General features: G+C 35.6%; 1 protein-coding gene across 1 annotated transcript in view; it reads left to right on the top strand.

Moving 5' to 3' along the window:
- The window catches only part of LOC129269569 (sorting nexin-29-like), a 43,159-nt gene that overhangs the window by 23,785 nt on the left and 4,658 nt on the right, over positions 1–14,716 (top strand). Inside the window, exons 7-15 of the mRNA XM_054907080.2 lie at positions 5,536–6,540; positions 6,886–6,985; positions 7,485–7,546; positions 8,731–8,794; positions 9,654–9,782; positions 10,972–11,060; positions 12,281–12,353; positions 13,512–13,715; positions 14,288–14,384. Of these exons, the coding sequence (XP_054763055.2) occupies positions 5,536–6,540; positions 6,886–6,985; positions 7,485–7,546; positions 8,731–8,794; positions 9,654–9,782; positions 10,972–11,060; positions 12,281–12,353; positions 13,512–13,715; positions 14,288–14,384 (1,823 nt within the window). The remainder of the gene's footprint in view (positions 1–5,535; positions 6,541–6,885; positions 6,986–7,484; positions 7,547–8,730; positions 8,795–9,653; positions 9,783–10,971; positions 11,061–12,280; positions 12,354–13,511; positions 13,716–14,287; positions 14,385–14,716) is intronic.

Below are 14,716 nucleotides of genomic sequence, written 5' to 3'. Positions count from 1 at the left end.
AATCTGGCTGCAGGAACAGAGAAAAAATGGGTGAAAAAGTCAGAATTTATGAGTTTAGATTGGTCTGATATATAGACTAGCGCTAGTGCAAAACTCAATAGCAGTGCATTATTTTGCATTGGTTTAGTTCTTGAATTCAGACCCTTTTTGAACAGATGTTCTGTTTGTCCTCACATCTCAATGCACCAAAGATCTGAATGCAGATGCTAAACAAGCCGAAGGGTGGCGGTGGAGGGGGTTGGATGTTGGATGTTGGTATGTATGTACATATTTTGGTCTTGGGGTAAAGATGTGCAAAACACATTTTTTGCATGTGTTGGAAATGGTGTTGCCATGGTAACAGTGTATTATGGCAAAAATAAGGTAAAAATCTTGCAGTTAGAACCACTTCCTCTGTTTTCATCCGATTCTCATGAAATTCGGCACACACATTGGTCTTGAGGTGAAGATGTCTAAGACACATTTTTGTGTGTCTTTCAGAAATCTCGTTGCCATGGTAACAACATATTATATGGTGAAAATTGGGAAAAAACTTACAATTCAAACTGCTTCATCAGTTTTCAATCAATTCACATGAAATTCGGCACACACATTGGTATTAAAGTAAAGATGTACAAGGCGCTTTTTGTGTGTGTTTCAGAAATTGTGTTGCCATGGTAACAGCATGTTATATGGAAAAGTTTAGGTAAAAACGTTACAATTTGAACTATTTCATCAGTTTTGAACCAATTAATTCTCATGAAATTTGGCTCACACATATGCCTTGGGGTAAAGATGTGAAAGAACTTTTTTTTGCATTTGTCAGAGAGTACATTGCCAGGGTAACCACATATGATAGCTAGAAATGCAGGAAAATTCATCGTGGATCAATCTACTTCTCAGTTTTCAGCCTGTGCTCATAAAATTTGACACAAATATTCATTTTGGGTAAAGATTCATATTCAGTGTTAAAGGGGAGGGAATCCAGCCTTGGTCATAACATGTTGTGTGGAAAAGGAGAAAAATAAGAATGGTGAAAGTTTGAAAGAAATCGGACAAGCAAACTTTATGGCTGCTTTAAAATTAAGATCCCTAAGACTACTAGTATGTAGATTTCAAATTGGCAACTGGGTAAGTAAATTATGACAAGGGGCGAGGCCGCAAGGACAACTTTCCCATAGGGCTTGTACTTAATTATCAGGATTTTTGGTTTTCTCCTAAATCCCTATTCCATTGGGGCCGTAATATGAACCTGGTAGTATATTGTTTTATGTCCTCATGAAAGAAAGATATAATATAAAATAATATAAAACTTTTGAAAAAGACATTTTAGCCAATTAATTATTCCTGTACATGGAAGAGTGGTCCTTGCCTAATTATTTCACTATGACATCACATATGCGGCCAATTTGAAGTCTTCATGGGTATAGTGATTACCAATGTTTACAACTTTTATATATTCACAACTTTCTTATGGTTTGTCCGATATTGTTCAAACTTTGAACTTGTCTGATTTTTCCTTTTCCTCTAAAAACAAGTGTTTATTTGGGTTGGATTCCCCTTTAACGTCATATAATAGCGCAGGGTATTAATCACCTTCAATAATATTTATAGGTTCTTTTTTTTTTGGGGGGGGGGGCAGAGGATGTCCTTAAAAACTGACAACATAAAAATATAGAAGGTTAAAGGCCATGACCATTAGGAACTTAAACACTCTTAAAAAAAACACCCCTTTCCATTTTTTTTTGGGGGGGGGGGCTTTAGGAAATTGCCACATAAAGAGTAAAAGGAAATTATTACTAGGAACTTAACCCCCCCCCCAAAAAAAAAAATAGGGGGGGGAGAAATATCCTTTACACTTCAGCGTATTAATTTAAAGCCTAAAACATTCTGCTTTGATAAAAGATTGTTTTCGGTGCCCAATTAATCAATGTTTTATTTATCTTCTTTTGCGCAGTCTTTGTTCATTTCAGTTCTTACTCTGACATTCTTACATCACTCTTTGTACTTTTGATCTTTACCGTACCTTCTTGATTTGTTTCCTCTCTCCCCCTCTTTGTCTCCCTCTCTAAGTACATTTTTCTTTGCTATTTTAATTATTTATTATCTAGCAACAATTATTCCATTTTGAATGCTTACACCTTCACCGAAATATAACATGACATTCATTTTTTTCATAATCTTTTAAACTCCATTTTGGCTACACTCTGTCCTGAATAATACTATTAACAATAGTTAATGTCTAGTTTAAAGAATTGAAGAAATGACTGTCATGATATTATATTTTGGTAAAGGTGCATCAAATTCATATTAACAAGGTTGCAGAATTCAGAATGGAATAACTGTTGCTTGACAAAAATGGATTTAGTTATTTTCCAAAAATCCTCTGTGAAAATTTTAGTTTTATCACTGAGTTTTCCCATTCCTGCAGTTACCACAATCTGAAAGGGAAATGACTAGAATATAATTATATGTAGAGAAATAAAAGTCATCATTTGCTCAATGAACAGTGAATGAGTTTGTCTTTACTCCAATGGAAAATTATTTGCATTTTTTAAAATGACAGTCAGAGTTTGCATCCAACAATTTTGCTACTGAAACATAATATTAATTTTTTGACAATGGGAGATGTAGGATAAAGCAGGGGCTGTCACAGAAATATACTGAAAAAATTAAATGAAAGAAAATAGAAGGCTAAAATCTATTGTGCACATATGGATATTTTTGATATGGTATGTTATTGAGTCATGGATTTGCAAGTGAATTTCTAAAACAAGTGCAGAGATTTTTGTATGTATTTATATTTCTATAATTAGTTGCATGATTAAAGGTACACTTTAAAATATGTCAGAAAAAATATACTTGGAGAGAGAGAGTAAAAAAAAGAGAGAGGAAACAGAAGGATATGGTATGGTGAAGCTCAAAATCAAGAGTGATGTGATAAAATAAAAAGAAAGAGTAGGAACGGAATATGAATATAAGACTGAGTATGAGAATATAAATAAACAATGATTAATTGGGTACCGTAAACAATTTTTTTTCAAATCAGAATGCATTAAACTTCAAATGAATGGTCTGAAGTGCAAAGGACTCTTCTTACCTTTTAAGGGGGGGGGGGCATTTGTCTGCTAAAAAAATATATCAGCCCCTATTATTTCGGGGGGGTTTAAGTTCCTAGTCATAATCCTTTAACTTTTACTTTTATGAGGTCATTTTCTGAAGACCCCCCCCCCCCCAAAAAAAAAAGGAGTAATGTCTCGCTTTAAAAATGCAAACGGCACACCTGAGGGGCAAAGGCGTAGACTGGTTTAAGCATGGAAAGGTAGAACTAAAAGTGGTATGGGGAGGGGTGCACATCTTGGGGAGGTGGAACTAAGGTTTGGAAAATCAGCTGTTGAAAGTAGAAGGGGTACACATTTCGTTTTGCTTGCCAGTGTTGAAACTCCTCTGCCTCAGCGGAAGGTTTCACATTCACCCATGCAGTGTACCCCCAGCCTATGCCCTTGAGGGGATGCTTATTTTAAGAGTGTTTATCATTTTTATGTTCCTAATGGCCACTGCCTTAAACCTTCTTTATTTTGATGTCAGATTTTACGGACCAATCCCGCCCCTCCCCAAAACCTAGAAATATTACTGAAGGTGATTAATACCCCCACACTCTCGCGTGAACATTTTAATGCAGAGAAGACATTTGGAATTTAATATGAATCTTTACCCCAAGATGAATATTTCTTCCAACTTTTATGAGCACTGACTAAAAACAGGGGAAGAAGTTTGATCCACAATGAGTTTTCATGCATTTCTGGCTAACATATGTGGTTACCATGGCAATGCACTCTCTGACAAATGCACAAAAAAATGGTTCTTTCACATCTTTACCCCAAGGCATATGTGTGAGCCAAATTTCATGAGAATTAATTGGTTCAAAACTGATGAAATAGTTCAAATTGTAACGTTTTTACCTAAACTTTTCCATATAACATGCTGTTACCATGGCAACACAATTTCTGAAACACACACAAAAAGCGCCTTGTATATCTTTACTTTAATACCAATGTGTGTGCCGAATTTCATGTGAATTGATTGAAAACTGATGAAGCAGTTTGAATTGTAAGTTTTTTCCCAATTTTCACCATATAATATGTTGTTACCATGGCAACGAGATTTCTGAAAGACACACAAAAATGTGTCTTAGACATCTTCACCTCAAGACCAATGTGTGTGCCGAATTTCATGAGAATCGGATGAAAACAGAGGAAGTGGTTCTAACTGCAAGATTTTTACCTTAGTTTTGCCATAATACACTGTTACCATGGCAACACCATTTCCAACACATGCAAAAAATGTGTTTTGCACATCTTTACCCCAAGACCAAAATATGTACATACATACCAACATCCAACATCCAACCCCCTCCACCGCCACCCTTCGGCTTGTTTAGCATCTGCATTCAGATCTTTGGTGCATTGAGATGTGAGGACAAACAGAACATCTGTTCAAAAAGGGTCTGAATTCAAGAACTAAACCAATGCAAAATAATGCACTGCTATTGAGTTTTGCACTAGCGCTAGTCTATATATCAGACCAATCTAAACTCATAAATTCTGACTTTTTCACCCATTTTTTCTCTGTTCCTGCAGCCAGATTTTTTGGAGCATACCCCATTTTTTATTCTTATACATAAACAAAGGTCTGGAGAAAAAATCATGCTTTTGTCCACCGTGTCCACATAATTTCGCTAACAGACCAGACTATTATAAGAGGAAATCCTAAGAAATATTTGACCAATTAAAGTAATAATAAAAAAAAAAAAAAAAAAAAAATGGTCCTATAAAGTCATATATCAAATGATACCAAAATGGTTGATTTAGTCATTTGCAGGATTTCAGTTTCTTTTCTTTCCTCTCTCTTTGCTTAAAATATTGGCAAGTTGAGCTCAATATTTTTTACTTCTTTTTTTCATCATGTAGTATAGTCTGTGACTTTCGTATTCTTGCTTGTTCCTTGATCAACAGCTAAACTGCTAGGTGTCAAAATTATTGTGTGTGTGTCAGATGATGAGATTTATGAATTATTTTCACAGTCCAATTATGGAAATATTTAAAATTTGATAACAGAAGAGCTCTTGACTGTGATTGCCTACTGTATCCTTTGACCCCATGCAGTGTTAAGCCATGAATACTATTGCTCTGACTGTTACTTGATTGTGGGTATGCCAGTTCATCCTTCCTTATGAATTGGAAGAGGAATAACAAGCAGTTGGGGGAATTACAACGTTTGTAATTATAGTTGAAACAAAGATATATGAGAAATTTGAATAATTACTGATATTTGATCATCTTATTTCCTTCTTTCACTCTTTATGTTGATATGTTGTCTTGATCAAAGCACTTATATGTTCCTAGTACTGTTTAGATATTAGGTTAAAGTCATGTGTGTCAGATGAATAGAAATAGAAAATTGACATCACCAGGTATAATTCATTTTACATTTTAAACCAAATGCATCAGGTGAATGTTGTAATAAGTGATTTTTTTCCTGTCTTATTGTTGTCAGGTCATAAAGAGAAGAAGAAGAAAAAAGGCAAGAAGAAAGGTTCTGTGTCTATAGTATCTTTCAATGACAATCAAGGCTCGTCATCATCATCAGTACTAGCAGGATCTCCATCATTTAAAGTCAATCTTGTAGATACAGGACGCAATGAATCTGTAGAATCCCATGATAGTTTACAAGACTTTGCTCTGAGTAGCGATACTGGACGATTCACAGCGCAAGGTGTGGGCATATCTAGTCAAAGCACTGGAAGCCCAGCCTTGTCCGGTGCCACAGATGGTAGTTCAGGTTCACTACGATCAGACAAAGACACAGAATCTACAAGTAGTAGTGGACGTTTGAGTGATCAAGGAACAGTTCAACCTTCTGGAGTGTTGGCACCAATAGTTAGAAGTGATGTAAATGATAATGAGGTAGATATACCCAGGGACCATTCTTCGACGTCTGAAGACCTCCCAGTGTCGTTTCCTGCGACCACGCCCCCTTCCACGCCGCAAGAGGCATCGCTTCTGGATCAATACCAGAGGATACGCAACTCAATGAAGAACCACGAGATGGAGATCACACGGCAGCAGATGGCACTCGTCAACGGGAGTGTCACACCGAACGCAGGGGGCGGAGATCCTGAGCTTCACTCGCGAGAGCTGTACTCTGCGTTCCCGGCAAAAACTCCACCATCGACGCCGCTGGAAACTTCCACGCTGGCTCAGTATGAGAAGTTACGGAACTCTGTGGATGCAACTGAGGTCAGCGATCAGTTGCGTCAGGACATTACCATCTCAACTCCTGAAGGAACAACCACAAGGAGTATCTATGATACCTTTGGTGCAGGAGAAAGATTGTCCAATGGGGATGGTGACATTGATGTAACTGCTGATGAGGAATCGTCATCCTCTACAAAAAGAGCCAGCGTAGAGTCAACGGATAGAATGAGTCCTGCTCTAAGTAAAGGCAGTTTTCATCTACTTGGTGAGGAGTCCGATGAGGCAATGTTTCCTGTGGCTCAAGGTATGTTCTCCTGTAGGTTTCTTTCCTATCAACAATGCTAATGCCACATAATTCGTACAATTATTTAAAGATGTATTAAAGATGCATCCACAATAAGGGAAGTACTTGTATAATTTTCATTCATATATTCTTTATCTGTAATAGTGTTGTATGATTTGAGGTCCAAGATGTAGTTAGAATATATAGGCCTACATGTACTTTATTGCATAAAGTGGAGAATAGATTGATTGATTTTTAGTCTTACCTCATAAGTAAAGATTAAGTATTTTTTATTTAATTTTCCTGACTATTAGAATTGCTTGAAAAATACTCTGCTAATGTTTTTTTTTATCTTTTCTTGCCCAGATGAGATCCAGTCTAATGATTCAAGTGTGCTAATGTTTGGTGCTGAGACTGAGAATGCTACGTTGGGTTTAGCTCTCGCACAGAAAGGACTCACAGATAGGTATGAATATGAAAAGTGTAAAATTTTTCACATTTTGCTGCAGTAGACCCAGTGGTAATAAATGGGTACATAGTAGGAATGTTCTTTCCTTGAAATGTATGAGTATGTTGGCCTGTCTAAAGCCCAATTCATAATTTCATTTACCAACTTGAGCACAGAGTTGATAAGAGTTAAATTATTATCAGTATAAATGTGAACAGTATTCACACAAGGTAATAATGTCCTTTTGAAACCTCATTGTGATGGTGAAAATATTGCACATTTTGAATTTAGTCTCCAAGCCTAATATCGACCAATCTTTATTTTGAATATTACATAATCCTTATTGATACAAATTTTTTCCATTTTATTGGGAGTTCACTTCAATTCATGATATTTTATTGTACTCTTTTTATTTTGACTAAATGCATTGATGAAAATGGCGGGGGATAGGGGTTTATTTTACAATTTCAGATTTCGGATTTCACGTGGTTATGTGTATTTTTTTTTTGTCTTGAAGCTCATTGGTAGAACTTGGTAGAACAGAGGAGACAGATAGAATAGCTTCTGACATGTCGACAGGTAAGTGACCTCTGACCTTAACATTCAGTGTTATTGCCTGTTTAACAAGTGTTATTGAACTTCCATAAGCCGACCTACATGTACATTAAGTTAAATGTTTCTTATTTACTGTATGATTATGAAATCTGCAGATAAGACTGGTTAAGGTTTCAGACTTAATCTCCCCTTGCTGTTAATCACCTGTGGTGATCTGTAAGAGGTTATTCACATTTTATCAACACTCGCTTTACGTAACAAGTTAGTATTGGTATAGATAACATGAGGAAAAAAGGGCCATTCTTCTTCATGAGTGTGACCAAAGTTATGATAGATTTTGACTTTAATCAGTTATAAATCTAGAATTTTTTTAAATTCAGTAATTCAAAGGTTATATAGCTTTAACATATTTAGTCAGCTATCATTTGGAACTATTTGTTGCTGTCTCCAATATGCAGGTTCAAGGTCAGAGGTCAAAAGAAGTGGGTCACTTCTTTGTGACTTCACACAGAAGCATGATTTTGAAAGTTTAATTTTGTTTTTAAATTCCTGTGAATTTCACAATGAAATTCAACATTTAAAATCATCATAATTAGTTATAAATCTCTCAAATTTATTGAAGTCAAGATTTGTCATGATTTCGGTGACACACGTGACCAAGAATGGCCCAAAACATTCCACATCGTCAGCATCGTGGCGTACACATATTTATGACTTACATTGCATACTGTCCAAAGTATCTTTTAAGATGACCAAAGTATATGAAATGTGCAAATTTGTCCCATCATATGCATCCAGAATATCCCGTTTTCAAGGTCAAAGACTACTGCATGACATTGTACCTGTACCTTGTAATTACCTTGTAATTGCACCTTTGTCAGATTTAATGTACTTGTTCATTTTCTTCTGTGGCATCACTTATACACATTATCATTAAATTTATAATGCAGTAGGGAATTCTCCCCCTATTTCTGAGTCATTTATTCCTGTTAAAAGAAGTTGTTATTCTACCCGGTTTTCAATATCTCAACTTCTTAGGTGTTGTACAGTACGTTGCAATATTTGTATTTGTTCAATGGTAGGAAATTCACATTCAATGTGAGAGTGAGAAATATCTGACTGGGCAACTTTCGCTGCATGCAAAATTGTCTACCATTGCAATATTTACCATTCTTTATTTGAAAACTAATGATTTTACTTGTCAACAGATGATTTGAGACAAGCGCTTCTAGCTACTATGAATCGTAATGATGATTTGCAAGAGAAAAACAGGTAGGTTAAATTCTCTTTCTTCAAACTTTTTGAAGTTTCTGAGAATAGATCTTTAAATGACAAGTCCACCCCAACAAAAAGTTGATTTGAATTAAAAAAATTAAAATAAAACATGCATAACACTGAAAATTTCCTCAAAATCAGATGTAAAATAAGAAAGTTATGCACATCCTGGACAGTATGCAAATGAGAGGACCGATGACATCACCCACTCCCTATTTTGTATTTTATTGTATGAATTGAAATATTTTCATTTTTTCCTCATTGTCTTGTGAAACAAAGTTTTATTCATCTTTGATCATGTGGAAATACAATTGTTTAATAGCATTTTGTGGTTTAATAAAGAGGGTCCTAACTGTAAAATCTGTAATTTTGAAATATTCTATAAATCAAACAATAAAAAAAAATAAATAGTGAGTGACATCATTGAATCTCTCTTTTGCATAATATCACTGAGTTGTGCACTGTGTTGATAAAAATAAGCACAACTTTATAATGTCATTAACTTTCTTATTATACATCCAATTTTGATAAAATTTTCAGCATTATGCTTGTTTTATTTTTCTATGTTGATTCAAATCAACCTTTTTCTGGGGTGGACTTGAACTTTAAAAGATCAGAGCGATTAATGTCAATTCTCTCTACAAATTTCCATACTTATTAAATGACATTCCAAAAGAGTGTCCAATTAGTTCTTCATATTGATGCTGTTGTGAAATTAAAATGCAAAATGATCTTAATGACATTTTTCTGGTCAATGATGTGTAGAATACCAAAGGGTAGATGTACATGTAGATGTTACTTCTGACATATTCCTGTGCTTTGTGGATCTGTGTTGACTACTTATTTTTATTTTCAGATCACTACGTGCACTGTTAGATAGCGAGATGGAACACTCGGCTTCTCTCAGGGGTCAACTAGAAGAACTGAGGGTCAAAGATTCTGACATGCAAGAGAAATTAGACTCACAAGTACAGGCTCTTACAAGGTATGAACGGTAAAGATATGGACCAGTGTAAGAATTTACTCAATGTGATTATTAATTGGAAAAATTGTTACAGATTTCTTTTTATGACCCCGCAGACGAAGTCCAGAGGGGGCATTAAGCGTTGCCCCTGTCTGTCCGTCCTTCCATCCGTCCCCCCACTTGGTTTCCGTGCAATAACTCGAAAAATATCCAATGGATTAAAAAAAATTTGGTGTGTAGGTAGATGACACCAAAATACAGGCTAAGTTTGAATTCGGAGTCCGCAGGTCAAAGGTCACAGCTCATTATATATGCGAGTTGGTTTCCGCGCAATAACTCAAAAAATATTTAATGAATTAAAAAATTTTGGTGTGTAGGTAGATGACACCAAAATACAGGCTAAGTTCGAATTCAGAGTCTGCATGTCAAAGCTCATTAAATATGCAAGTTGGTTTCCGCGCAATAACTCGAAAAATATTAATGGATTTTAAAAGTTTTTGGTGTAGGTAGATGACACCAAAATACAGGCTAAGTTCAAATTCGGAGACCGCTGGTCAAAGGTCACAGCTCATTAAATATGCGAGTTGGTTTCCGCGCAATAACTAGAAAAATATTTCATGGATTTTGAAAATTTTTAGTGTGTAGGTAGATGACACCAAAATAAAGGCTAAGTTTGAATTCGGAGTACGCAGGTCAAAGGTCACAGTTCATTAAATATGCGAGTTGGTTTCCGCGCAATAACTCAAAAAATATTTAATGGATTTTAAAAATTTTGGGTGTGTGGGTAGATGACACCAAAATACAGGCTAAGTTCGAATTCGGAGTCCGCAGGTCAAAGGTCACAGCTCATTATATAAGCAAGTTGGTTCAAAGGTCTAAATTTGTTCATTATATATATGCATATTGGTTTCTGCACTTAAAGTTCAATCATATTGAATGAATTTTTGATCGCGTTAAGCGGAGGCATCTGTGTCCTTTGAACACATCAAATTTCTAGTCTAGTTAAGAGTCTGGAAATTATCTAATTTGTCTTGTTTCTTATTGGTCTCATCCCACATAGATTAATCCTATTTCATCTAAAATCAGTTGTCTACTAACATTTTTGTCAATTTTTTTTAAACCAAGAATGCACGTAGCATTTTCATGTCAACACCCCCCTGATGTTGAGAGTGATGTTTAATCTGAGTGTATTGATGGTTTGACTTGACAGGGAAAATGAACTCCTGAAGAATCAGTTGAAGAAGTATGTAGCTGCTGTTCAGATGCTAAGAAGAGAAGGGTCTACTGGAGCAATTGAAGGTATGTTTAGATCTACCCAATCTTTAGTTTGATAGGGGGTTGCTTGTACAGATTAGACTGGTCCTTATTTGACTTGTAACAGTTCAATAAACATCGTGCATAAATATGTCACAGATTTTTACTTCCACTCTGGCAACTATTTGACCTTGAAAAGGTCACATAAAGATATTTATGAAATTAAAGCCGTTGAAAGTTTGGCTCGGAGAGGACATTTGTGTTATCAGTACTGAAGAGTATTTAACCAATATTAATGTAGAGCTTAATTTAGTAATTTATAGCAAAATGATAATATCATGATCAATTGGCATACTTGTAATTTGATGCTGTACCTAATTATAGAAATGAAATTATATGATATACCGGGAAAATCAACCCTGCAGATTCCTTGATAATGTCAGGGCCATCATGTAGGGTGATTTTGTGCCAGTTCTGGGCGTGATCATGTGGCCAATGGTTGAAATCTGTCCCTTATTATCTCTCCACCCCTGTCATATTGTAGCATCCACAGAGTGAGGGGGAAAAATAGACCTCACAAATCCCCAATTTAAAGGTAAAAGACAGTAGTTGCAGCAAACAACTATTTCACAAGAAAGTCTTTTAAATCCAGGTTAATTCCAAAATATTATCATACATCTAGATCTGGTACATTAATGTAAACTTATCTTTGTAAAATCATGAAATCTTAGCTCAAAATCGATAATTCTGATGATCACTAACACAGAAAAGCATATATGGGACAGTGTACTCTATTGCTTCCAAAAATACCCGACATTTGATGGAGTTCCTTGCTTATTTTGCTCATTTCTCGTTGATTATGCATTTCTTCCTGAGCTATTTGGCACATATTTTTTATTTATACTAGGCCTAATTTATACATACAAACACTTTCATTGGATTCTGTTCGAACTCATTTCGAGATCATTACCACAACTGGTATTTATCTTTAAGGAAAAATATGTCAAGAATGGATAATAATATATGTGGCCTGAGAGAATCTTTTTAACAAATAAGATGATACTATATTTATGTAGTATAGGTTTATGCTGAGATAATCAGGCATTCTTCACTGTGATGTAAAATTAAATTTTAGTTGCGCCAAAGTATTAAAGGTCTGATAAGGGTTAATAGTGCATTGCATGAATTGACTTGGTATACATGTATGACCATGAGATGGATTTAGTAAGATTTCCTTTCACTTCCCACTTGTCTCCTCCATACAGGGCTACCAGGTTTCAGACCGGAGGATACTCAACCAGCCATACCGGAACCTAAACAAAATCTCATAGATTACAGGTATGACACTTCCTATCCCAACAGAGCATGAGAAAGTCTGTAGGCTATATATCTTCATGTCTTTCTGGAATCTTCTGTTGATGTGACAGATGAGTAGGCAGACAAGTAATTTGCCTGGGTGGGTTCTCATATCAGAGTGAAGACCAATTTGTGATGCACACAACCAGCCACAGCTGCTACGAGGGAAAGAAAACGGAGAGATTTTGTTTACTTCTCTCCTTCTTTTGACATAATACATTACTGTATATTACTGCATATGCTCAGAGTTACAAACTGATTATGAACAATATGATTGTACATGTATGTGGAACAGGACAAGAACTTGTCTGCTGATTGTGTTTGAAGGCTGTATGATAATTCATTGAATTCAATACTTGGCCACTGAATAAAGGTTGAGAATGGACCTGGGTGGTTTGCATAAAACCTTCCTTGGTTACGAAATTAGATTCTCAATCATTTTGATTCTTATTCGATACAGCTGAAATCCGTAATTCTTAGATTTACATTTTCCTTGAATGGAAATTCAGTATTTTCCAATTGTTTAAAGGATGTACATCACCAAATATTTTGAAACAGGCAAAATTGGGATATCTTATTAAGTACAAGAAAGGGTCACTAGTCACTTATAAAGTTGGGCATAACTTATAAATAGCTTTATGAACGGCCCCCTGAAATAAAATGTTAGGATATTGAAGACTTAAATTTTGTTTTTGTTATAAAGTAAATCTGTATAATATATTAGATCATCTTTAACCACAGGTCACTAAGCTGGCTTGAAGATTTTGCAAATTCGAACTGATGAAAATAACTAAAATAATAAAGAATTTCTCATGTAGGCATCGTGGGTCAGTAGTACTGACTCCCGACTCTTAACCAGTGGGCCATGGGTTCATACGCTACTCCGGGCTTCAATTTCCTGTAGCCAGAAATTCATCCATATTGTGCTGCACTCAACCTAGGTTAGGTAAAATGGGACCTGGCAGGAATGTCTTCCTTGAAATGCAGTGTGTGTTTAATAGCTGATCTGCTAAAGCAAGGGTAATTATTATGCATTTATTGTGGAGTGCTTTAGTAGAGACTTCTGATAAAGTAAGTGCAAAATGCTTTTTGAGCAAGTATTATTAATTCCCATTTTTTTATATTTTAATTCATTGTAAGTGAACAAGCTGAGCAGTATGAACACAAGTTGATCCAGGTAGCTGAGATGCATGGTGAGCTGATGGAGTTCAATGACTATCTTACAAGACAGCTGAAGGCTAAAGATTCTCTTATCAAGGTATTGAGAGATGAATTGATTGATCTTAGAGGACCGTTACCTGAAGACAAATCAGATTCAGAACTCAACTCACCAGATTCAGAAACGTAAGTCTCTATTCTGGTAGCTTTCGATGTGATGCAAATGATTACAGGATGTTTCAGTTTCATACTTGGTTCAGACAATTGTTTTGTCCTAATTGTAGAGTAAGCTGCTAATATCCACGGAAGCTGATTGGGAGGGGGGACCTGTTTGCCAAACTACCAAAGTGAAAAGTGAAAAATCATGTGCTTTTTCTTGCATCAAATCTTGCATCCATGTATCAAAATTAGTGTTGAACCCATCAAAATGTTGCTTTTTGTACATGTATTTTGTAATTTAAGATCTATTTGTAGAACTTGTTTACATACATGTATACAGTGTATATTTGTAGTTTTTCTGCATATTTACAAAGGAAATGTCTCTGGGCTAGCCCCATGAGCTTCTTCGGGCGGTATTTGCGCTTTATGAAATAAAACCTTCATTATTGTTATTTTTATTTTGGGGACACTGCTGTTCCAACTGGGCATTTGTCTATTATTCAGACTTTGTGTAAAAATATTGTCACTCTATTTTACTTGGTACCTACCTGATGACTTTAATTGGCCTGTCATCGTTCCTTCTTGTTCTTATTCTGCAGAGCCTCATTAGCACCTGCAACTAGAGCCCTTATCAATCTATGGATTCCATCAGCTTTCTTAAGAGGAAAGGGTAAAGATGCTTTCCATGTATACCAGGTAGGTCTATATCCATACACATGCAACACCTCTTCTTTTCCTCACATTCTTCCTCTCTCTTCTCTATAAAAGGAGAGAGAGAACCATATCGAACCATGGCAGTTCCATGTATGCCTTGATTATAAATGCCTCTGGGCTGAAGGAGTGCAGACGCTTTAGTTTAACAATCCATTAATTCATCTGTGCATGGTTTCAACCTTATTCATATTGTAGTGTGGGGTCAAAGACTAAAAAGACAAGGGATTGTTTTCCTGGTGAAGTAGTTAGATTTTGTAATTAAATCCATAGATCATATATAATACAAATATACCTGAGGGAAAATAGTCATTTTG

The sequence above is a fragment of the Lytechinus pictus genome, chromosome 10 (genome assembly GCF_037042905.1).
Source record: "Lytechinus pictus isolate F3 Inbred chromosome 10, Lp3.0, whole genome shotgun sequence".
NCBI classification, from domain to species: Eukaryota; Metazoa; Echinodermata; class Echinoidea; order Temnopleuroida; family Toxopneustidae; genus Lytechinus; species Lytechinus pictus.
The sequence above is the reverse complement of the archived record's forward strand: the minus strand, read 5'-3'. Positions and strand labels throughout refer to the sequence as shown.